This window comes from Elephas maximus, chromosome 5 (assembly GCF_024166365.1).
Source record: "Elephas maximus indicus isolate mEleMax1 chromosome 5, mEleMax1 primary haplotype, whole genome shotgun sequence".
NCBI lineage: Eukaryota > Metazoa > Chordata > Mammalia > Proboscidea > Elephantidae > Elephas > Elephas maximus.
In genome coordinates this window covers 111356949-111383543 of record NC_064823.1, presented here as the reverse complement: position 1 = coordinate 111383543, position 26595 = coordinate 111356949, and the positions used below count along the sequence as shown (strand labels likewise).

General features: G+C 36.9%; 1 protein-coding gene across 4 annotated transcripts in view; it reads right to left on the bottom strand.

The window, feature by feature from the left end:
• Nucleotides 1–26595, bottom strand: part of NFXL1 (nuclear transcription factor, X-box binding like 1) — a 77082-nt gene that overhangs the window by 18127 nt on the left and 32360 nt on the right. For 3 of the 4 annotated variants that reach the window (XM_049886294.1, XM_049886293.1, XM_049886292.1), the window contains exons 13-18: nucleotides 23396–23516; nucleotides 23013–23172; nucleotides 22192–22283; nucleotides 10512–10533; nucleotides 9173–9313; nucleotides 5578–5744 (exon numbers count right to left, since the gene is read on the bottom strand). In XM_049886294.1, coding sequence (XP_049742251.1) covers nucleotides 5578–5744; nucleotides 9173–9313; nucleotides 10512–10533; nucleotides 22192–22283; nucleotides 23013–23172; nucleotides 23396–23516 — 703 coding nt within the window. Of the gene's footprint in view, nucleotides 1–4961; nucleotides 5745–9172; nucleotides 9314–10511; nucleotides 10534–22191; nucleotides 22284–23012; nucleotides 23173–23395; nucleotides 23517–26595 lie in introns of those variants that run through there. The other variant, XM_049886295.1, reaches the window with a different exon arrangement.

Sequence of the window (26595 nt, the reverse complement as noted above, 5' to 3'; positions counted from 1 at the left end):
AAACACATCCACACATCCCACCAAAAACTCATACAGCTCATTAATAACAAATAAAAGCACTCATATTCCATGACTTCTGTGTAACTAGAAGATAGAGGTTTCTAAAAATTTCAAATTATGTATAAGTAGAAAAATAAATATCAATTTCAGGCAGAGGTATTTCTCATCCTCCCAACTGCAGGTCTATACAGAGAGCTAGGGGAGCTCTATGCGGGCAGTGGTGGTTCAGTGATAGACTTCTTGCCTTCCATGCAAGAGGACCCGGGTTCAATTCCAATGCACCTCATGCCTAGCCACCACTTGTCTGTCAGTAGAGACTTGCATGTTGCTATGATGCTGAACAGGTTTCAGGAGAGGTTCCAGACTAAGACAGACTAGGCACAAAGGCCTGGCAATGTACTTCCGAAAACAGGACAATGAAAACGCTTATCATAATGGTCTGATCCTGTTGTGCATGGCGTCACCACAAGTAGACGGCTGACTTGGCAGCAAATAACAACAAAGGGAGTCTATAAAAACTGGGCAGAAAAGAAAAGAGGTGGAGGAGCTAAAATCACACCAAAAAAAAAAGAAAGCTCACTTAAAGTATGAAAATACTGAATAAGTCCTGATAGATTACAGCACTGACTGAAGGGAAAGGGACTTAAAAAAGTACACAAGATTCAAGGAGCCAATCTAGGAAACTGGGGAAGAAGAAGATAAAAAGAAAGGGAGAAGGTACCCTTTGGAAACTTCATGATGAAGGGAAAAAGAAGCAAGAGGGGGAAATTTAGGATCCTGTAAGACCAAAGAAAACAAAAACAAAAGAAGGACACATAATCCCTCCTCTCAACTCCACTTCAAAAGTCAACTATTAAGGTAACTGTATTCTGGTATACTGATAGAAGACAGTAATCATAAACAGAAAATCTTAAAAAGAATCCCAAACCACTAGCCCTTTCACAAAAATGCAGAGATGTAAGTAATCTTCATCAATAAAATGTTACTATAAGAAATAAACAGAAAATGATAACATCTTTCAGCTGACAACCTTCCCCAACCCACAAAAATATAATTACGAAGAAGAAAACTGTAACACAATATTCCAAACTTAGTTACATATCCTCATAGAAACATTTGGGGATACAAAAACCTATCTATGCAGAAAAGGTTAAACAAGCAGGCCTAATTGCTATACTGTGAAAGCCCTGCCTACAAGGCTGGCCCTTGGTTGGCATCAGGGAACCTGGATTTCAACAGCATTTTCACCACTACCAGAAAGGATAAGTGTAGCTCATATGCCTGAACTATTTGTACAAAGCATATGATTTATACTGAACACCTGTTTTCCTTCTGAAAATGTGGAATTTTGGTATATGCCAGGCAAGGGCTGCTTACGTTACAAAAAAAAAAAAAAAAGCCATTGCTACCAATTCCAACTCATAGCGACCGTACAGGACAGAGCAGAACTGCCCCATAGGGTTTCCAAGGCTATAAATCTTTATAGAAGCAGACTGCCATTATCTTTCTCCTGCAAAACAACTGGTGTGTTCGAAATGTCAACCTTTCCGTTGGCAGCTGAGCACTTAACCACTGTGTCACCAGGACTCCTTGCTTACATGACCAGCCCCCAATAAAAACCCTGAGTGCTGAGTTTTTAATGAGCTTCCCTGGTTAACATTTCACACGTGCTGTCACAACTTGTTGCTGGGAGAATTATGAGTCGGAATCAACTCGACAACAATGGGTTTGGTTTTTTTTTTTGGATGTGACTCCACTGGGAGAGGACTTTACAGGCTTGAGCTTGGTTTCTCCTGGACTTCGCAGCATGTGCCCGTTCCTTTCACTGGTCGTCTCTGCATCCTTTTGCTGTAATAAATCATAGCCATGAGCACATTTACATGTTGAATCTTGGGAGTCCTCCTGGCAAATTACCAGACTTGAACATGGTCTTAGGGATTTCCAACACACCACCTTATATCAAAAACTAATAACAGGCAAAAAAAAAGGAAATAAAATAATGTTTGGTTGAGCTCAGGCAAGAAATTTTTTTTATGATAAAGTCATATCAGAAATAACTAAATTACAAGAAGCTCATGAAAGAACATATTTACAGAAGAATATGTTTTAATGAAAATGAAGAGGGGCAGGAAAACAACCCAGAAGATAAAAATGAGGTAAAGAAGAAAGTGGCTAACTGAGAGAGGGAAAAAGGTTGGCTATATGCATTATTGGTAACACAAAAGAAGAAGAAGAAAATGGAACAGCAGTAAAATTTAAAATCATAATCGAAGAAATAAAAGTACCGAATCTACACACTGAAAGGGCCAACCAGGTATATGGGAAAACTTACCCAAGATGATTAACTCTAAAACTCATCTCAGTAAAAACTATTAGAACTTAATGAAAAAAAACTAAAAACACAAAAATTTGGCTCAATATTAGAAAATCTATTAGTATAACATACTATATTAATAAATCTAAGAGGAAAAATCACACGATGATCGCCAGAGATGCTAAAAATACTCTGACACTTCAACATCCATTCCTGATTTAAAACACAGACGTGCATACATGGGCACTCACACACACTCACTCTTTCTCTCAAGAAAACAGGAATTGTCGGATAATTTACAACGTGGGTCTTAATGCCAATATCTTACATAATGCAGAAACAAAAGAGGTATATCCACTAAGAAACAAAGGAAGAATGTCTTTATCTCCAGGTATTTGGCATTGGACTGGGGCTATTAACCAAGAGAAATTAAACAAGATATTAAACAAGAGAAATCAACTATAAAGCTTAAGAATTGGAAACAAAGAATTAATTACATTGAAATTTCTTTGCATAGCCAAAAAAAAAAAAAAAATACCATATGCTAAGTCAAATGACAAAATGGAGGAAAATATTTGCAGCATACATTACAATTAATGGTTTATATCACCAGTAAATAGTTACTTAAAATCAACTAAGGAAAAAAAAAATACCAAGGAAAAAAAATGGGCAAAAGATATCAACAATTTACCAAAAAAAAAACAGAAAGGTAGTTCTTAACCTATCAAAAAAGAGTGCCTAGAAACAAGGGCACACTAGGAGCAAGAAGCACACCAAATGCCTAGATGTCAGGTTTTTAATATCATTCTCAACTAAAAGGGCTCCTTGGGGAAATGGCTAATTCCTGGGCTAGGATAAGTAAAATACACAATGAGCCTGGAACATTTTATTGTGCCAGAAAGTAAGGAAATGCTCAAAAGAATGATGGAGACAGGTCAAAAGGACATAGAAACCGGTTTAAAGGTGCTCCCCCATAGGCCTTTGATGTATTGAACATCAATATGATAGTAATAAAAAAAAAAAAAAATTTTTAATAGATTGAATGAAATAAGCATCCACAGGCCCCTGCTGATATAAATAAGTGAGGGAGAGGGAAAGCGTTTCCTTATATTAAAATACTAATTAATAATGTAAAAGAGAAGATGAAGTTAGAAAATTACATTTGGTAACTATCAAAGGAACAACTGATTCACACTAGAATCATCACTGAACTAGCAAAGCAGTGGGTTAAAGTGTGATGAAGAATAAGTTATTTACACAGTTTCATGTGTCTTCCCACAGAAACGCATTAATTACGAAGGGAAAAATAGTAACTTCATACTGAAGAAACCTGGTAGGCACCACCTTAGCCAAGCAGACAGCACTTTAACCAATATCAACGATCACTGAATAGAAGGAACAAAAAAGGATGTCAGATTAAAGAATGAATAAATTCAAGTCTCAAATTAGTTAAGTCCAATAATTTTAAACAAATGATTTCATTCTGTACTCTATTATAAAAATAGTAACATTTCTAGTTAAAGAAAGGTGACAGAAATGTTAGCTACAACAAAACCGTTAGGTAGGAATGAAAACTAAGAATCAGATCAACAATGAAACTGAAGGTTGGGAAAGCCGTAATAAAGGAGATGCGCATCTACAACTGCCCGCTTGACCTCTTTCATCAGTACTACTGTGGATAATGCAAAATGCCCTCTTAGCTCCCCCTTTATAAAACTTCCAAAGTTAAAAATTATAGTACTTTATTTCCAAATTAAAAAATAATAATAATTTTAATATTCAAAAAGAACCAAGTTTGACTGGCTTTTCCAATTTAACAAAGCGTGAGTCTAGAGTATAAGTGACAAAAACAAACAAGACAATATTAATGGGCATTTTTCAAAACGTAATTATGCTAAAAAAATCTAAAGTAAAGCCATACAGGTATCCTCCACTTTTCGAAAGTTTGCTTCAGTCCACTTCGCTTTTAGGAAAGAAATACATTAGTACTGCTTTCACTTACCAAAAGGAATCCGAAGAGGACTTTCCCTTTTATGGAAAAAAGGTGAAAAGGTGAAATAGCATTCACCACTTGTTCTTCAAGGAGCCATTAAAAAGGCAGCGCGCACCCTGAGGAGTGAGAGTGGCGGCGTCGCCCAGCTCCCTTCCCTGACCTACGCTGAGCATGAAGCCACCACAGCCTTGTACTGTATCTGTAAGCATCTGTGCTTTATCTTACTTTCTGCATCTGTTAGCAAGATGTGCCGTGAAGTATCAGAAAAGCCTGAGAGAGCTCCTAAGGGTGTTATGCTCACCGTAAAACTGGATATAGGTTATTTTTGGGGCCTGGAAACGCTGAAAAATTTTTCCCATATAGATTAACAGTAATTGTTTCTTCACTTTATGCTATTTCAGTTTACAAAAGTCTGCATAGGAATGCTCTACTTTCAGATGGTAGGGGGAACCTGTATTCAACCTTAACTTGAGTAAACTATATTTATAAAGCTTACTTTATAGACTTACATGAAATAGGGCTGAGAAAACCTAAGTGGCTAATGGTTAGATCATGATTAAGTAGAAAAAATGAGATTTTTTCCTCCACATAACTTACAATCAAAAAAATTTCCATATATTTTTAAAATAAGGAGAACATACAGGCCATATATCCTAGCATGATAAATGCTATTACTGCAAAATTTATAATAAACAATGGCTTTTTAAAATCCATTAATTAAAAAATTATGCCTCAGTACTACATGCAAGGCAATTTTTGATTTAGTAAAATTCTATGTTGACACTGTTATTCGAACAATTTGTTATAGGATGTTTCTCTAATTTTTAAAAGCAGTAACACAACTTTGTTCCTAACAAATTTTTATACAGAATCCCCAAATGGAATAAAGCAGAACTGCCCTGGTTGAACTCCAGGTAGAGTACCTAGGAGGTGAAGTATTCTACATTTCTCCCTTCTAGGTCTGTAATGGAAAATCTAGGCCTGTAGAGTCTGAGGCCCTGGTTAAGAGTTCGGCTGCTAACCAAAAGGGGGGCAGTTCGAACCCACCAGCTCCTTGGAAATCCTATGGGACAATTCTATCTGTCCTATAGGGTCATTATGAGTTGGTATCGATTCAATGGCGATGGGTTTGGATTTTTTTTTTTTTTTGGTTACAGTCCACGGAACAAACTGAAAAACATTACAGCATACTATAAAGGATTCTGAATTATAAAAACATACCAATTAAAATAATTCTAGTAAAACAAGAATATCTCTTCAGTCCACTTACCTACATTCCACATATAGGCTTGTGATCTTGCAGTGACATTTTATTCTAACCATCTGCATACAAGGAGGACATTCTCCAGGGTGACAGGGCAAAACACAGGGATGAGGACAACCCAGTGGCCGTGATTTAGAGCACCCTTCTTCACAATGCAAGCATTCTGGGCCAGCCTGATAAACAGCAAGGAAATATACCAGGTAAGTAGAGAACTCTAATATCTCTATATGCTAAAGTTACACAGTTAGAGCGTCACTGTGCCTTTTTACCCACTAATCTTAGAAATGCAGTTAATACAACGGCACATGCTCTCACTCATCTTAAAAACATTCAAAATGGAGAACAGCAAGGTGAGCAATAGGCTCATTATTCACACAGATTTTTATGCCTATGAACCTCATTAACCAAACTGCCTCATCTATAAAATGAACTGGACTACATGAAGTGTCCCTACTAAAAATGTAAATTACCTTCTAGAGAAGACTCGACAGCAGGAAAAGTACAGAATAAAATGTTATATATCCATTTCCACCCAACAAGCACAATGATCATCAAACTGAAGAAGTACACTGCTAACATAAATAAAAATTACCAAAGCATTTAAGATTTTAGAAATATTTATCTTGCCAAAGAGAAATACAACTTAATGATAAAGGAAGAACGACTAGCAGTTTAATTTATTTAATATCCCTCTAATATAACTAAAATTAAGTTACATTTAAAATTAAATGTATTCAGTGTAACTTATTGAGTCATCTGTCTGCTCTAGTAATTTAATAATTTAACTTATATCACAATTTACTCAAGAGGGTTAAAGTTTATCACTGCAGGGTATTATTTTCATATGTTACGCTGTTGTTAGGTGCTACTCAGTCAGTCCCTATGTACAAGAGAATGAAACACTCCGGGTCCTACGCCATCTTCACAATCGTTGCTATGTTTGAGCCCATTGTTGCAGTCACTGTGTCAATCCATCGTGTCGAAGGGCTTCCTCTTTTTTGCTGACCCTCAACTTTATCAAGCATGATGTCCTTCTCTAGGGACTGGTCCCTCCTGGTAACAAGTCCAAAATATGTAAGATCAAGTTTCACCATCCTTGTTACTAAGGAGTATTCTGGCTATACTTCTTCCAAGATAGTTTTGTTTGTTCTTCTGGCAGTCCATGGTATATTCAGTATTTTTCAACAACATGACAATTCAAAGGCATCAATTCTCCTATGGTCTTCCTTATTCATTGTCCAGCTTTCACATGCATATGAGGAGACTGAAAATTACCACAGGTTGGGTCAGGTGCACTTGAGTCCTCAAAGTGACATCTTTGCTTTTTTAACACTTGAAAAAGGTCTTTTGCAAATTTGCCCAATGCAATTCATCATTTGATTTCCTGACTGCTGCTCCCATGGGTCTTGATTATGGTTCCCAGTAAAATGAAATCCTTGACAACTTTAATATTTTCTCTGTTTATCTTGATGTTGATTATTGGTCCAATTGCGAGGATTTTTATTTTCTTCAGGTTCAGGTGTAATCCATTGTCACAGATAAGATAAATATGTCAAAGGGCTATAGGCATAAATACTAAGTCTTAATGGCTAAATATTTTTTATTACCTGTTACAGATTGACCTATGTCCCCCCAAAATATGTACTGCAAACCCTAACCTCTATACCTGTGGTTATAATCCCATTTGGGAATGGCTTCTTTGTTATGCTAATGAGGAAATATTAGTGTAGCGTGAGTCCTAAATCAATCTCTTTTGAGATACAGGAGATTAAGTAAGTTAGCCAGCAAGTAGAGATGCCAAGCCACATAAGGATCACCCAGGAGCAGAAGCTCAAAAGAGACAAGAACCTTTCTTCCAGAGCTGAGAGAGAGAGAATGCCTTCCCCCTAGAGTCAGCGCCCTAAATTCAGACCACTAGCCTCCTAAACTCTGAGAAAGTAAATTTCTGTTTGTTAAAGCCACCAATTTGTGCTATTTCTGTTATAGTGGCACTAGATAACTAAGACACTATCACTCCTAAGTACAGTCATGATTATAATCATCATTATGTTAATAAAATTCTGATCTATGTGACATTTAGAATTAAAAAGAAAGTGTTTCAAATTATGAAAACATTCTTCTATAAGTTGTTTATTTATTTATTTTAAAAGGTATATTCATTTATTCCACAAATACTTATTCAACATTTATATACCAAGATTACCCCAACCACTAAGTATATATAAGATGAGACAGATCGCACATTTAAGTGTGAGAGGTAAGGAACATAATACCTTCATAAATGCTATGAAGAAAGATAAAGCCGGGTAAGAGAGAACGAAGATAGCAAAAGAAGGAAGTCTGTCAGATGAAGTCCATATTTGAACAGAAATTGAATTAAATAACAAAGAAAGCCCTAAGAACGCAGAGTTCCGCAGAAGAGGAATAATCAGAACAAGACCCTGAGATAAGAACAAATGTGGACTGTTCAAGAAATAGCAAAACAGAAGCAGGAGTGAGCAAAAGAGAGAGTGATGACTGAAGATTTGAGAAAGGCAGTCAGGAGCTAGATCATTATAGAGCCTTACAGGTCAAGGTAAGGTCTTTGGATTTCATTCTGAGAGTGACCAAAAGTTCCTGAAGCATTTTGAGCAGGGTGATGATGTCCAATTTACATTTTTTTTTTTTAAAAGATCAATCTGTGGAATTGATTCCAAAGTGGCTGCAAGAAGACTGGTGAGGAAAGCACTGCAGAAGAGGTGATAGGGGCCTGAATGAAGATGTTAGTGGTACAGGTTATGAGAAATGGTCAGATTCAGGGTCTACTTTGAAGATAAACTTAACAGGCGTTGTTATGGGACAAGACCAGAGAAGATAAGAAAGAATAAAATGAAGCTTATAATTTTTTATTTATTCCTCATTAAGCACACTTGCTAATATGATTCCCTAAGGAATGGAAGTCTAGGGAAAAAACTAAGTATTTTAAAGATAAAGCTTAATATTATTTAAAATTTGATTAACCATACTTGCTTTTCCTTGTAAAATTCTTAAGATTCTTGAATGGTTGATTTCTCATATGCTTTTAAAATACTTTCAGCAAATTTCACACACATATGTACACATATCGTATCTGTGATGCTATCTGCTTTACTTTCCAACAAAAAGTTAGGAATTTGTTGAAATCGTGAACATCATCTATCATATGCACCAGATTTGAAAAATGCCTGAGAGTGAATGCTCCAGACTAGAGAACTGAACGGACAGAAGTGGAGGTGGTACTGCTAATCACTGCCTATATGGAGGTGACATTGCTTACTACTATTTAAGAAGATTCATAATTTCTGAATTGTTATCATATAATAAAATCCTATGTGTTAACACAGGTACAATATGTTAACAGTTCCACATTAGAAAGCATATTATTATGAAAAAGCAGAAAGATATGATGAAATACACACCAAGCTGTTAAAGTTGGCTGTCTTAAGGTAAGTAAGAAGAAGGGATGTGGGCAAGAAAGAAGAAAAAAGAAGCTATAGCAAAATGGAAACATATTTATGGTAAAACAGTTGGGGGAAAAAAGGCTTCAAACATACTGTAAGTACATTCCACCTAAGGTCCTTACCTTATTTTTGCCTGTGCAATCATCAATTACAGTTACTTTATGGCATTCTTTCATACAAGTATGATTCTGACAATCTAAGGTTCGTCCACAAACTCTCTTACAAGAGTACGGTCCTACAGCATGGCATGGTAGTGGGCTTATCTAAAATAAGATACGAAAATCAGCACAACACACACACAAAATCTTCTGCACTCATGGCTCTGAAATGACTCTGCTGTCATTTGAGAATAAGTTTCACAAAGATCTAGTAAGTTTTCACTAATAAAAAACTGAAGACAATTATAACTGAACTAAAATCTACAAACCCAAAGCTCTGATGGCCATTAATGGTGAGGAAAATAAACAGCTTTGGCTCTCGGTACTGCCTGTTACAACAGGAACCAGAAAACAAGTCCTTCAGATGAAGGTGCACTTTACTACAAACTGAGTGACCTTAAACCCAAAATCCAAACCCACTGCCATCGAGCCGATTCCAACTCATAGTGACCCTGTAGGACAGAGCAGAACTGCCCCATAGGGTCTCCAAGGTTGTAAATCTTTACAGAAGCAAACTGCCACATCTTTCTCCTGTGGCGAGGCTGGTGGGTTCAAACAGCCAACCTTCTGGTTAGCGGCCAAGCACTTCAGCCACTGCGCCACCAGAGCTCCTCTTGAGTGACCCTGTCTTCTTTCTAAATAGCCATGAAGATTAAATGAATAATATGGGTAAAGTGCTTGCCTACTGTGTAATAAGGACTCAATGAATAATAGTTACTATTAAAATCAAAGTAACCATCTTTTTAGATGCCTAAAAGCAAAACATTCCATCCTTAAAAGGGAAATTCAAAATAATAGTTCTGTAGTGAATGCATATAAAACAAAACACCTGTCGATTCCGACTCACAGTGACCCTATAGGACAGAGTAGAATTGCCCCGTAGGGTTTCCAAGGAGTGGCTGGTGGATTCGAACTGCTGATCTTTTGGTTAGCAGCTATGTTCTTAAGCACTGCACCACCAGGGCTCCACATAAACCCACTGCCGTCGAGTCGATGCCGACTCATAGCGACCCTATAGGACAGAGTAGAACTGCCCCACGGAGTTTCCAAGGAGCGCCCGGTGGATGTGAACTGACCTTTTGGTTAGCAGCCATAGTACTTAACCACTGTGTCTTCCAGGGCTCCAGAAAGACAGGCTAATTCTCAAATAAAAACAGTGTATATTTTTTTTAATTATCAGACAAGCTCTTGTACTCTTTATAACACTAAAATAACAACACTTTGAGTTCGTTATTTCTAACAATCTTAGTATAGAAGAAGTAAATAAATACAAGCTTTATTTAACAATTACTTCCTGACTCACCTCATGTTTCCCAAGACATTCCCTGCAAGAAAAAAATAAAATGTAATGAAAACTATAAATTCTTCAAAAAAATCTTCTAAAGATGCTAAACTCACTAGTATGTTTAAAGAGTAAAAAGTAAACATATACATAACACATTTTATTAAATAAAACACGTCACTTACAAAATAAAATCTTGACTCCATAAAATAATTAAAGAATTTCTATTCTCCCTTAAGTATTTACACACTATAAAACTTATGACAACAAGGATATTTTTATAGTAGCTATGGTGTAAGGCTACCTAGTTTTAAAAAGCTGGGATAATGGAAAATCTTTTAAAACTGCATAGTGACTGTTATTTTTCTTCTAATCTCCTTGGTACACCACCACCTATGAAAGTTGGAATTATCAGTATGATTTATTAAGAACTAATTACAAAAAACTAGTAACAAGCTTTTTTTTTAGTAACAAGCTGTTACTACTTGTCACAGTAAATGAGAATCTGATGTCACAATAAATGAAAACTTGATAAAATGTCACTTCTTCTGCTATTAGACTACTTTTAAAACTCAACGTAGTTTTTAAAACTCTATATGAGAGGTGTCAGCATAAGGAATAGGCTCCAATAAAATTCAGTTTAACATGTATTGAATGCCTCCCTTTTTTACAAGGCATTATTAGGAAGGTGCGATAGATTTGTAAATAAATCTCTGTTTTTGACCTCAAAAAAATTCATAAAGCAAAACCATAAACCACATTTTCTTTTTCAAAGAGTGGGTAGTAGTCCTGGAAGATTTTCATAAATATTGGAACACTTCGAGAATTTGAATTTTAATGCTGCACAACTAAACACCAAACAAATACTTAAAACCCATCCAAGAACAAAATATTCACAAATGTATTTAGGCCTTCTTGTTAGATGCCGTCAAGTCAGTTCCAACTCATAGCAACCCCATATACAACAAAATGAAACAACGCCCAGTCCTGTGCCATCTTTAGAATCATAGTATGCTTCAGTCCATTATTGTGGCCACTGTGTATTTGGAGTGTCTTCCAACCCAGAGGGCTCATCTTCCAGCAATATATTGGACAATATTCTGTTGTAAGCCATAGGGTTTTCACTGCCTAATTTTTGGAAGTAGATCACCATGCCTTTGTTCCTAGACTGTCCTAGTCTGTGAAAATTCCACTGAAGCCTGTCCTCCATGGGCGGCCTTGCTGATATTTGAAATATCGGTGGCATAGCTTCCAGCATCATAGCCATGTGCAAGCCACCACAGTATGACAAATTGTCAGACGGGTGGTGTTGTAATCTTGGTACCCACTCCAAACCAAATCACTGCCGTCGAGTCAATGTGGACTCATAGCAACCCTACAGAACAGAGTAGAACTGCCCCCACAGAGTTTCCAAGGAGTGCCTGGTGAATTCAAACTGCTGACCTTTTGGTTAGTGGTCCTAGTTCTTAACCACTACACCACCAGGGTTTCAGTAATCTTAGTAGTAGTCTTAAAAAAAAAAAAAAAAAAAACCAAACCCGCTGCCGTCGACTTGATTCCAACTCATAGCGACAACTATTATCAATCACTTTTGGTTTAACTAAGATTCAATGGTAGCTGTCAGTGATCATGTGGCATACTCATATTTAGTTTAAAAACCCCAACCTATTTAATATTTACACATATTGATAGATATAGTGAGGATAATTTTGGATAATTAACCTCCACAGAGAAGAATATGTCCCTGATACCTAGGTGGCTTTATTATTATTATTAATAAGTTACAGCTAGATAAGGAGATATCTACCTGCAAGAATAGTAAGGCATGCTTTTTTTTTATTTCCTGCACACTAAAGGATTTCATTTTTTTGACTAAAATTACAAAAGCTTCATAACTAGCATGCATCATGACGTTAGATCATAATGCTACATACCTGTACAAATTTTAATGCTTGGCAAAATATCTGTAAAACTGGTTTATTTTCATTTTCTCTACTTGACTGGTCAAATAAACAACATTAAGAGAAAATATGGTTGGATCATAGTGTCTATGAATATTGTATACTCTAAAAAATAATACAGTGAAACCTGTGAGAGCTGGAACGTGACTGGACTACCTTGTCTTTCTGGGTCTCACAAGCTTTCTGCCTTTGACAGGGTGTAGTCTTACCACTTTTCTATTGCTCGTTTTAGTGGAAAATATTTGAGTTTTCCCTCTCTGACAGGTTTCCACCTGACACAGGTTCCAAATTTTGCAGGTGTTACTATATATCTCATGGAAAAACGGACAAATAGCAATACTTTTCACACAAAGAAATCCCTTTCAGTTCATGCAAAATGCAATTAAAAATTAACTGAATTTACATTTAAATGTTTCAATTCACTAATAATGGGGCCAAAAATTAACAGATTTATAACAAACTGGCCAAAAAAAGTGGGAGTTTTGTAAGCCACTGAATATGGCAAAACAAGGTTTTACATACTCACTGCTCATTCTCTAATTTATAAATAAGTCTTTTCCCCCAGAGCAGTCATTTTTCTGATTCCCCAACTGATTTAATCAGTGCTCAAATCAGCCTGCTGGGACAATCCAAATGAAGGATCTTCCTCTGGCAGCCCCTAATAGTTAACAGACTAGAGAAGTGGTTCTCAAATTTAGTACACATCAGAATCAGATTGCTGCCCCCTCCCCCTCACTTTCTGTTTCAGTAGATCAGGGATTAAAAATTAGGTCCAAGAATTTCCATTTCTAAACACTGAACAGACAATAGATAAGTGGTAACTTTGGTGAAGGTAAGACAGTACACAACACTGGGGAAGCCAGCACAACTTGTACAAGGCCAAGGTCATGTAAGCTCTATAGACATATCCAAACTCCCTAAGGAACTGAATTACTAGGCTGAGGGTTGTGGGGACCATGGTCTCAGATAACATCTAGTTCAACTGGCGTTACATAGTTTATAAAGAAAATGTTCCACATTCTACTTTGGGGGGTAGCATCTGGGGTCTTAAAAGCCTGTGAGCACCCATCTGAGGTACTCCATCAGTCTCACCCCATCTGGAGCAAGGGAGAATGATGAAAACTAAAGACACAGAGAAAGATCAGTCCAAAGGACTAATGGGCCACAACTACCACAGCCTCCACCAGACTGAGTCCAGTACAACTAGATGGTGCCTGGCTACCACCACTGACTGTTCTGACAGGGGTCACAATAGAGGGTCCCAGACAAAGCTAGAGAAAAGTATAGAACAAAATTCTAAATCAAAAAAAGACCAGACTTACTGGCCTGACAGAGACTGGAGAAACCCCAAGAGTAGGGCCTGTGGCCACCCTTTTAGCTCAGTAATGAAGTCACTCCTGAGGGTCACCCTTTAGCCAAAGATTAGACAGGCCCATAGAACAAAACGAGACTAAAGTATCACACCAGCCCAGGGGAAAGGACTAGAGAAGGCAGGAGGAGACAGGAAAGCTGGTAATAGGGAACCCAAGGTTGAGAAGGGAGAATGCTGACATGTCGAGGGGTTGATAACCAATGTCACAAAACAATATGTGTACTAACTGTTTAATGAGAAACTACTTTGTTCTGTAAACCTTCATTTAAAGTACAATAATTAAAAAAAGAAAATATAATTAAAAAAAAAAATTCACATTTCTGACAAGTTCCCAGGAAATGCTGATGCTGCCAGTCCATTAAGCCAGACCATCAAAACTACTGGGTGAGCTCTAAGCTGAGGTAGCCAAGAGATACTAAGCTGAGTTTGGTACTCTTTGGTTTTTGTCTTCCTAGCCATAAGACGAGGGGATTCTTGAATTGGAATTTGGGCTACACTGCTAAGCTGGGTGAGCTGCAAATAAGCTTAGGACGTAGAGTAAAATAGGACCTAGAGGTGATAAGGAAAAGGTTTAGAAGCTATAATGCTATGAAGATGACACAGAATAATTGGAGAAACATTAGCGGGAAGAAAGGGAAGAGAAGAAATACCGTTGTCTTTCCTTACGCATTCTCTTTCCCTCAAGGCAGCACCCTTGTATTTGAGGTACATGCAAGACATCCAGCTGAAACCGTGTTTAGGTAGCTGGATACACACGTTTGAAGCTCAGGAAAGAGAGCTGGGCTGGAGATACAGTTCTGAGAATTAGCAGTAAATAATAAGTAACAAAAGTCAAGGAAAGATACATGGAAGGTCAGCTCAACTGGACTGGACCAAAAGCAAAGAAGTTTCCGGGATAAAATGAATGCTTCAAAGGTCAGCGGAGCAAGGGCGGGGGTTTGGGGACTATGGTTTAAGGGGACTTCTAAGTCAACTGGGAAAATAATTCTATTATGAAAACATTCTGCATCCCACTTTGAAATGTGGCGTTTGGGGTCTTAAATGCTAACAAGCGGCCATCTAAGATGCATCAATTGGTCTCAACCCACCTGGAGCAAAGCAGAATGAAGAACACCAAGGTAACATGACAACTAAGAGCCCAAAAGACAGAAAGGGCCACATGAACCAGAGACCTACATCATCCTGAGACCAGAGGAACTAGTTGGTGCCCGGCCACAATCGATGACTGCCCTGACAGGGAGCACAACAGAGAACTCCTGAGGGAGCAGGAGATCAGTGGGATGCAGGCCCCAAATTCTCATAAAAAGACCAGACTTAATGGTCTGACTGAGACTAGAGGAATCCCGGCGGCCATGGTCCCCAGACCTTCTGTTGGCACAGGACAGGAACCATCCCTGAAGACAACTCATCAGACATGAAAGGGACTGGACAGTGAGTGGGAGAGAGATGCTGATGAAGAGTGAGCTAATTATATCAGGTGGACACTTAAGATTGTGTTGGCATCTCCTGTCTGGAGGGGGGATGGGAGGATAGAAAGAGTGGGAAGCTGGCAAAATTGTCACGAAAGGAGAGACTGGAAGGGCTGACTCATTAGGGGGAGAGCAAGTGGGAGTACGGAGTAAGATGTATGTAAACTTATATGTGACAGACTGACTTGATTTGTAAACGTTCACTTGAAGCTCAATAAAAGTTAATAAAAAAATATATATATATTATTAACTAGATGGTGCCCGGCCACAACCGATGACAGGGAGCACAACAGAGAACCCCTGAGGGAGCAGGAGAACAGTGGGATGCAGACCCCAAATTCTCATAAAAAGACCAGGCTTAATGGTCTGACTGAGACTAGAAGAATCCCGGCAGTCGTGGTCCCCAAACCTTCTGTTGGCCCAGGGCAGGAACCAACTCCTCAGACATGGATTGGACTGGACAATGGGTTGGAGAGAGATGCTGATGAGGAGTGAGATACTTGTATCAGGTGGACACTTGAGACTGTGTTGGCATCTCCTGTCTAGAGGGGAGATGGGTGAGTAGAGAGGGCTAGAAACTGGCAAAACAGTCACGAAAGGAGAGACTGGAAGGAGGGAGCGGGCTGGCTCATTAGGGGGAGAGTAAATGGGAGTATATAGTAAGGTGTATATAAGTTTATATGTGAGAGACTGACTTGATTTGTAAACGTTCACTTAAAGCACAATAAAAATTATTAAAAAAAAAAAAAAGTCAAGGAAAGAGATGAGATCATTCATGGAGTTTGTAGAAGGAAAAGAGAAAAGGATCCAAAACAGAACACCAACATTTAAGCTATCTGAAAATGAAGAAGTGCCTACAAAGAAATCTTCTAAGCTACTATCAGAAGCAAGATTTACAAAAGCCAATAGCTAGTATCTTTTGAGTATTTAGTAGGTGCCAAGCACTATTCTAAGTAGCTTACAAACATTTCTCATTTAATCCTCACTACAACCCTATGAGGAAAGTGCTATTGGGTTTCCTATTTCATGAAAAAAAAAAAAAAAAAATTTATTTATTTTTTTTGACAAGGAAAATGAAGCACAGGCTGGTAACAACTTGCTCAAAGTAGCAGACGAAAGACTTGAACTCATAAAGTCTGATAACAAAGCTATTACTTTACTCTCCTACCTTTATAAAATGCCCTCTTCAATAAGGATTAAAAACCACAGTGAGATAGAATTGAGAAGTATTGAATTTAGCACTAAGATCTCTTCTGATCTTCATAAAAACAATTTCAGATGTATAGTGGATAGCAGAAGACAAAACTCCATAAGGAAAGGGGAGAAAATAAGCACTCACTTGTAAACTCGTAATGAATGTCTGATGAATAAATAATCAACTGTAAATCTCAAGAGATCTTTAGGAAACAGGTGTTCTAGCTCCAACGCATCTTAAATCAGAGAAAACAAGGCGCAGAAAAGTTAAGGGAATTTACAGAAGATCAAAGAGACCAGAATCCATGCACAATGCCACACTGGCTCTTCAAACTGACAGCAATTAAGGTGACTATCATAAAGCAGGCAATGTGGGTTTTTTTAACCAACTCCCATTCCCTACTTCTCCCACACTGGAAGAGCCTAGGTTTTATTTTGGTATCTGGTCTTCTCTATCTGTACAGCTCCATTCACAGTAATATGACTTCTCTTTCCAGGGACTGATTTAGAAATGCTCCTGTGACTGTGACCATATCCTGACTAATGAAATGTGAAGGGAGTTCTGCTGTAAGCTTCTTGAAAAGATTTCCCCACTCATTTAAAGAAAAAAAAAAAAGGCAAAATCCCATAGAGTTCATAAGAAAACTTCTAGAGCTAATAGAGGAATTTAGCAAAGCTGCAGGGTACAAGGTCAACAGAGAAAAATCAGTTGGGTTTCTATACAGCAGGAATGAGAAATCTGAAAGGGAAATTAGAGGAACAATCCCATTTAAAATAGCATCTAAGAGAATAAAATACCTAGCAATAAATCTAACCAGGGACGTGAAGGACTTATACGATGAAAACTATAAAACACTGCTAGAGAGATTAAAGACATGTAAATGAAAAGATGTTCCATGTTCATGAATTAGATGTCAATGCTACCCAAAGTGATCTACAGATTCAATGTAATCATAATCAAAATTCCAACAGCCTTCTTTACAGAAATAGAAAAACCAATCCTCAACTTTATATGGAATGGAAAGAGGCCCCAAACAGCTAAAGCAATGATGCAAGAGAAGAACTAAGTAAGAGGACTCAAACCTTCTGATTTTAAAACACCATACAGCTACAGTAATTAAAACAGCCTGGTACTGGTATAAAAATAGACACATAGGCCAATGGAAGAGAATTGAGAGAACAGAAATAAAACTACACATCTACGGTCAACTGATTTTTCATAAGGGTGCTCTGTCCATCCAATGGGGAAAGAAGTGTCTCTTCAATAAATGTTGTTGGGAAAATTGGATTTCCACATGCAGAAAAATGAAACAGGATCCATGCCTCACACCACACACAAAAACAAATTCAAAATGGATTAAGCACCTAAATGTGCAAGCTAAAATCATAAAATTCTTAGAAGAAGAAGGAGGGCAATGCTGTCAGACCTAACTTTTAACAATGGATTATCTAATATAATAACAAAAGCACAAATGGCAAAAGACAAAACAAATAAAAGGGACCTCACAAAAAGTAAAAACTTCTGTTCATCTAAAGACTTTACCAAAAAAATGAAGACAGGCTACTGACTGGGAGAAAATCTTGGGAAACCATATATTTGACAAGAATCCAATAACCTAAATATATATAAACTTCAAAAACTTAACAACAAAAAGACAAATAACCCAATCAAAAAAGGGGCAAAGGACCTGAACAGACATTTCACCAAAGAAAATGTTCAAATGGCCACCAAACACAGGAAAAGATGCTCAGCACCATCAACATCAAAGAGATGTAAATCAAACCCATAATGAGATACCATTTCACTTACATTACCCAGAAATTAAATTAATAATAAAATAAAAAAACAAAACAAAACAACAGTTATTGGCAAGGATTCGGGGAAACTGGAACCCTTACCCATTACTGGTGGGAATGCAAAGTGGTACAGCCGTTGTGGAAAATACTGCAGCAAAAAATACAAAATGAAAAATAGAACTACCATTTAAAAAAAAAAAAAACTGTTGTCATCTAGTTGATCCCAATAGCAACCCGAAAGGACAGAGTAGAGTTGCCCCACAGGATTTCCAAGGAGAAGCTGGTGGATTCCAACTGCCGACCTTTTGGTTAGCAGCCAAGCTCTTAACCACTGCACCACCAGAGCTCCAGAACTACCATAAAAAACTCAGTAATTCCACTCCTAGGTATTTAAACAAAAGACTTGAAAGCAGAGACTGAAACAGAGGTTTGTATACCAATGTTCACCGCAACACTATTAACAATAGACAAAAGGTGGCAACAACCTAAATGCCCCTCAACAGGTGAATGGATAAACAAAATATGGTACATACATACAATGGAATACTACTCAGCCAGCAGCAGAAATGAAGTTTTGATACAAGCTACAAAATGGATGGAGCTAGAGACATTATACCAAGTGAAATAAGTCAACCATAAAAGGAAAAATATCGTATGACCTTACTTACATAGACGACAAGAAAAGACCAATGTATGGGGAACAAATTTTATTAGTGGTTACCAAGGGCACTCTTGTCAAAAATCAACTGACCACAAACGTATGGGTTCACTTCTGGCTCTCTATTCTATTCCATTGATCTATGTGTCTACGCTTATGCCAGCATCCTTATGTCTCAATTACAGTAGCCTCATAGTAAGTTTTTTAATCAAGAAGTATGAGTCCTCCAACATTGCTCTTATTTGTCAAGATTATTTTACCTATTCTGGGCCACTTGAATTTCCATATGAATTTCCGGATCAGCTTATCGATTTCTACAAAAAAGCCAGCTCAAATTTTTAACCTGTAGATCAATTTGAGGAGTACTGACATCTTCCCATTCACAAATACTGGATGTCTTTCCACTTATTAAATAATTACCTTGGCACCCTTGTCATATTTAATTTTAGTTCTTTAGTCATGGTTTTCTTTAGTTATTTGAACATACTGAAATAAAGCTAATTTAAAGTTCAGGGCCTCCTCAGGGATGGTTTGTATTAATTGTTTTTTTCCCTAATTATGGGCCATAACTTTGTTCTTTGCTTATTTCGTAATTTTTTGTTGAAAACTGAATTTTTAAAAGAGTATAATCTAGAAATTCTGGAAATCAAATTCTCTCCCTTCCTCAGGGTTTGTTGTTGTTTGTTCAATGACTTTTCTGACCTATTTCTGTAAAGTCTGTATTCTACGTCATATGTGGTCACCAAATTTTCTGCTCAGTTAGCTTAGCGGTCAGCTAAGATTTTCTTACAAGCCTGGGGAACTCACTCCCATTGATTATCTCTTCATACTGACCTTGGACCAAAATGAATTTACTGACTTCTGCTATACTAATCCACTGTTTGTCATTAGCGTATAGGTGAATGAAAATTCCACTGTTGAGTCTCAAGTCTTTCCTGAATATGCACACAGCCCTGGACATATGCAGAGACTTACGCGTGCATGTAGCCTTCCAGATTCCCAAGAACACGTTGGTGCTTTTCAAAATCCCTATGGACATCTGATGCCCCCATGTTTCCATTTAAGCTTTTGGGTTAGCCTGTTATTTGCCCCAACTGCACTAATTAGCCACAAAGTCAAAACAATTTCCTCTGTTTTTCAACAAACGCCACCGAGGCTTTTGATACTTGGTGAGTTCCAGGTCAGGTCAAATAAAGACAGTCTTGCAAGTGAGGTCTTCCATGGAACCACAAGCCAGGTCAAATAATTCTCTGGAAATAAGGCTCTGAAAGTGTTCCAAAGCTATTCTGCCCCCTCTAGTGGCTACTAGGCTGCTGGTTTTTCACCATGACTTAGTTTTCAAGTCTATCACAAAGCTGGTGAGAAGGAGCTGGAAACAAAAGAGTTAAAATGTCACAAAGCTTGCTATTCTTACCAAGGTTCAGCTGTTTTTCTTTTTAAAAAAAAAAAAATGCTTCCCAGATTGCTGCAAGTCTCTGGTGAAACTTCAGAGTTCTGGAAAAGTTGATTCTGATCATTTCTGCCAACTTTTTTCATTGCTTTAACAGAGGAGTGAATTCTCAGAGGTACTTACTCCCTAATTTTCAGAAGTATTTACTCCATTCGGAGGTACTGACAACTTTGCAGCTATCCTCAACCTCTTTACTTTACACCAAACTGAGAACTAAAGAAGGCAAGTGAATAATTCACGGTAGAAGTTATTGGGACGCATAGCATCGAATGGTAGATCCATACTCCCAAACATAAATGTTTTAATATGCACACGCAAACAACTTCCAACAGCACATCTAGTCAAAGGCAAAGGAAACGCTTTTTAATTCAATTTAAAAACCTCTAGTAAATACGGCTTGATAATGCTAGGCAATCTACTCTATTTTCACAAAAATACGTAATCAACCTAAAATTTCAAGCAAATTAATTGTATTGAATTAAATATGACAGACATATATCCTAAATACAATCTTACTATAAGACAGAATAAGAAATTCAAGGGTAACTGATTATAGTATGTATTATTTAGTGCCTATGAATCACAACATCCATGTCTCTTCTTCAGTTTCTCTTAAATGAAAAATGTAAGGAACTAAAAATCACTAATAATTCAAGCTTAGTAAGACATGCGATAATTAACTTGGTCCATCACGCCCATACCACAAGTTCTCAGTCTCTAATACATGTATATCTTCCTTAAAGGATCTCTGTGCTAACCACTACAGCCCCTCTCCACTAAATCTACAGACTAAAATCACCCCATTCATAGATATAATGCCCAACAATCCTTTGCCTCCCAACTTGAATGCACAAGCTATATATAAAAACATACATGCTATTTAAGCTTGGAGGAGAGTTGCAGGAGAAAAAAAAATTAAGAGCTTTTAGGAAATCTGTAACTTTTGAAGCAAAGAAAACAAGAATTCTCTTTTCAAATGATCAACACGTAAGAAATATCAATATCCCATTTGGAACCTTAGTTATAGATAACATCCCCTTTCCTAATTTTACATTGACTCCCAGCACTGTGCTTCCTTTCTTCCTATATTCCATAACCTCTGCTAAAGTATGAACCATTCCAGGATCCCCTATTATCCTAGGTTCAGCTCAGCCTTTTATCCTTACAGGTCAGTCCTAGTCATTCCCTGGCCCATCCAAGAAGCCTTTCATTTTCAATGTTTCCCTGAAACATTCTCTTCCAGGTTTGCCTTATCTAAACTTGGCTTTCTTCTATCCTCAAGAAGCTTATAGACTAACATGGGAATCAGTCAGAAAAACAAACCAATGATCAACTCTTGGATTATTATTTTAATTGTAAGCACAAGTTGCTCTGGAAGCTAAGAGGAAGGGCATTAAACTCCAGCTGGACGAAAAGACAAAAAAACCTCTAAAGGAGAGTTTTTATGCAGTATGGTAAATACAGAGTAAAACTTGCAAAAACTGGGACCTGTGTAAGGTGGAAACCTGTCAGAGAAGGAAAATTCAAATATTTTCCACTAAAATGAGTGACAGAAAAGTGGTAAAGACTGCACCCTGTCAAAAGTGGAAAGCTTTCAAGATCCAGAAAAACAAGGCAGTCCCATCAAGTTCTAGCTTTCATGGGTTTCACTGTATTTGGAAGAGAATGAGGCTGAAAACAGGGAGAGTAGTTGATAGGTTATCCCTGAAATAACAATGACCTCAACTAAGAAAAAGGGAAGGGGGTAGCTAAGATACACTTTGGACTATGTAAAAAAAAAGTTAAAATACTAGTACTTACATAGGAATAGGAACCTGACATGGAGGGCAAGGTAATGCAGTCTGAATAAACGCTGGCTCAGAAGGCTGCTCCCAAGGGCCTGTAGGCTGGTACTACAAATTAAACACGTAACAATCTTAAATCACACGGATTAAATCATATGGCCATTATAAGAATTTAAGAAACAGTACCATGTATCCTCCACTGAAGCAGACTGAAATTTTTTCAAGTAAGCAACATAGCGGTTACTGAAATATTTTATTCCATCATATTCTATCAATGTGTTCCCTCCACACACATCTTGATATTAAAAACTGAGGCAGACTCCAGCTTTCAAATGGTAGAACAAAGGGAGTGTAGCATCATTCACCCCTCATAAGCTAAAAGGAGAATGAGAATCAGAACTGTAAATTCTAACCGCTACCATTCTTTTGTTCACTGTGGTCTCCCCAAAAGCTAGAAGAATGTTTGACGCATAGGAAGGGCTCAATAAATACTTGCTGAATTGGTGGATGAATCTTTGGAGAAATTAGGAGATACCTCATCTATAACCTTAAACCCCAATATATGAAAAAAGATTGCCAAATTCATCGATATCATGATTATAAAGAGCCTATCACACTGTATTTGCGAACATTTGTTTGTTGGTTTCTTTCCTTCTCTACATTGTGAGCTTCTTGAGACAAAAGACCAAGTCTTATTTACCTTGTAACCCAGGTCCTAACACAGAGCTCAATAACCAGAAATGTCTAATCATTGCTTATGGAATGACTAAAGCACGATATATGACCCACGGGTTTTTAAAGCAATACACTATCTCTTTAATAATATTGTTCCCTTACCCTGCCAGTTTGCTTTATTAATGCTTGATCATGACATGAAGCAGGACACAAGTGACCACATTTCTCCAAAACTTTTTGGCAAGGCTGATGACATGGAGGACAAGAGCCAAAGTGACAGCGATGTTTTTCTTGACTTGTGTGATGGCAAGTTGGTGGTCGACTAAATCATAAAGTACAATTTTGTAAATTACTTTTGATCACTGAACAATTACATCTAAAGTGCAATTATCTACTTATATAATCTTCTGATTCCATACAGCACGAGCATACTGTGAATATTTTTAAACACTAAAGAGCAAAATTAAATGAAAATACTAACATTACTAAAAATCAGCATGAATTTAAATTTGTAATCTGTTAGTATGTTCAAAGCTCATACTAACCTGCATAGCTCTTTGCACTTGGGTGGTCTTGTGGTACGTTCTCGCCCACAGGGTACTGTCACTTTTGTAATACCACAATTGCACTTAACATCTACAGTTTCTGGGCAGGGATAGCAACTGCCTGAAAAAAAAAAAAGTCAAGGCTTAAAAAGAAATTTCCTTAAATGCTCAAATGCCCATCAACAGTAGAACGGATAAATCAGTTTAGTATATTAGCACAATGGAATATTCTGCAATGAGAATGAAAACACCACAACAACATGAATGAATCTCATGTGCATGGCACTGAGTAAAAGAAGCCAGACACAAAGTGTACCTCCTATGTGATTCTGTTTACACAAAAAGGAAAAACTATATTGTTAGAAATCACGATGATGGTTACAAAGAACAAGGAGGGCCTCAGAAATGCCAGTAGTACTGTTTCTTGATCTGGGTTCTGGTTACAGAGTTATGTACGGTTTCTGAAAATTCATCAACTTATGGTTTATACACCTTTATGTACACTGTACTTCAATCAAAGGTTTTAAATTTAAACTTGCTAAAACTTCTGTTCTAAAGAACAAATTTAAGACATATTGCTCTTTCAAAACTACCAAAGCAGAAATGGAGTTAAGTCTTTTGAAAATCTAATGGTAACAATAATCTTTTCAGCTTATATATATTTGTATTCAAGTATACTATTCTTAGATAATTCTCCAATAAGAATTAACTTCTCCCTCATGATGTGACATTGGTTATTAACAAGCATAGTCAATTTTCCATGACTCACACTTTTTGAAAGACTAATTGTAAACATTTATTTGAGGCTAAGATTTCAAATATTTCTTTTAAGCATTTCAAAAGGAAAAATTATTTGGGTTTCAGCTGTATACTCTCTTGTGTTTTGGACTGGTAGAAATTAAAAACAAAGAAACCTTTTAAAACACAGAAATAAGCTATAAAGTTCACCTCAAGAGGCTTTTACACCATCGTAAGGGCGTTCTTCCCACTCTAGTTTTCCCAATAAGGCACCTCAATAGAAACGAAATAATAAAAAGGGAATGAGACTCCTCATTTAACAACTGAATATCTTAGACTGCTACCTAGGTGGTCAGAACTCAGCAAAATATTCAGTAAGAGTTAGCCTGATAAGGAACTCATATTAATGATGAAAAATAGCCTGGTTTAATGCCTCTGAAAACTCAAAATAGTTCCACAAAACAATTATAAATTAAGAAGTTTGGTTAAAGTAATAAAAACAGAAAACAAGAGTAAAAAACACAAGGAAAGGAAGCATTTATTGTACAAATTACCAAATAATACACTTTAGTGTTTTGATAAGCATAACTTAGTATTGTCTTTTTTTTTTTAACCTACTATTATCTTGATAGTAATGCAAGCCAAATCATTACGACACAACGATTAAATTTTATTTTGATCTTTCTAAAAGAATGACTATATGTTACTTTTTTTTAAAGTTAACAGTGACATTTAAATTGGTTCTCATTCAGCATCACATATCAATTTCCATGCTGATAATTTTTCATTCGTTTTCAGCAATTCAAAGAGGAACTTTATCAAATATAACCTTTTTGCCATTCTTTACTATAACCAGTGCCCAGTGCCATCGAGTCGATTCTATATAGCATCACTTTTTTTAATTAAATCTTGAGGATAATTTCTCCGAAGTCTTCCCACTGATAAACAGAATGTTACAGATACCTATACAATGGATATTAAATAAACTCAGCAGTAATATTTTCAAAATGAAAAAGCAGCATACAGAGATGGCCAGCGGGACAATAACCAGAATGAGTATTATCGCAGTAATTCCAGAACTGTGAACAATGATGACCTTGATGGCCTTTACAGTTCTCTTAAGAACTATAAATCAAAATTTCAGATAGTCACAGTACAAACGTGCAATTAGTATCCTCTTCCTATGAGTTACAGTATAATTTTGATTATAAAGGTGTCTAAAATGATGGACAATGGTATGAAATAATGACGGTTCCGTGCATCTTACGTAACTGGATTCAACAAATGATAAGAGTTGCTCAACAGGATCTTCCACGTACTTTTCATCAAGGAAAATTTTGTTAAGGCCTAATGAGCTTCTTTGTCTTGGGGGGCGGGGGTTGTGGGCTAACAAGCTTCTTTTTAAAAAATAAACACCCTGCCAAAAAATTGAAACTAAATCTGATTAAGCCTCTGGATCCAATTAACAATTTATAGAAAATATAAAGAACAGAAGAACACATTAAAAAATACCACACAGTTGCAATCTGAAATATCCCAACTCTGTAAAACTACATGGAGCCCTGGTGATGCAGTAGTTAAGAGCTCAGGCTGCTAACCAACTGCCTCCTTTGCCATGAGACCAGAAGAACTGGATGGTGCCCAGCTACCACTACTGACCATTTTGATCAAAGATTCCATGGAAGAATCCTGATCAAAAGGGAGAAAATGCAGAACAGAATTTCAAATTCTCATGGACTCCAGACTTCCTGGAGCCATGAAAGTTAGATGAACCCCTGAAACTACTGCCCTGAGATAATCTTTAAACCTTAAACCAAAAATACCCCCCGAAGACCTCTTAAAACTAAACAACAGTTTAGCTTTCCTAGTAAAAAAAAGTCTGCCTTGAGCATTACACTCTCTTAAGAACTACCTAGATGAGACCAAATCGAGAACGGCAACTCAAAAGATTAGACAGGAAGCTCAGGGGGCACTGAATTTATGTAAATTGAGGAGGAACAACACAGAAATGGAGGGTGAGAATGGTTGCACAACTCAAAGAATGTATAATCAACGTCGCTAAATGGAACATGTAGAAACTGTTAAATTGGTGTTTTGTTAAGTATGTTCTCAACAACAAAATTGTATAAAAAAATAAATGATCCAGTTTCTTTAGTAAATAGAAGCCACAAGAAGAAAAAAAGGAGACGAAGAAGGAAAATCATAAAATAAGAGACTTTTAGAGACATCAACCAATTTAAAAAAACCAAAAAATAGCAACATGTTAATCTTATTAGGTTCTTGAGTCATACAAACTGAAGTAAAACTTATAACATTTATAAGACAACTGGAAATTTGAACACCAGGTATGCTGACATTGAGAAATAAGTTAATTATCTCAGGTTTGAAAATGATGTATCTCTGTTCTTATGGTTTTTGTTAAGAGTCTATTTTTTAAACATGAAAGCTAAAACATTTATGGG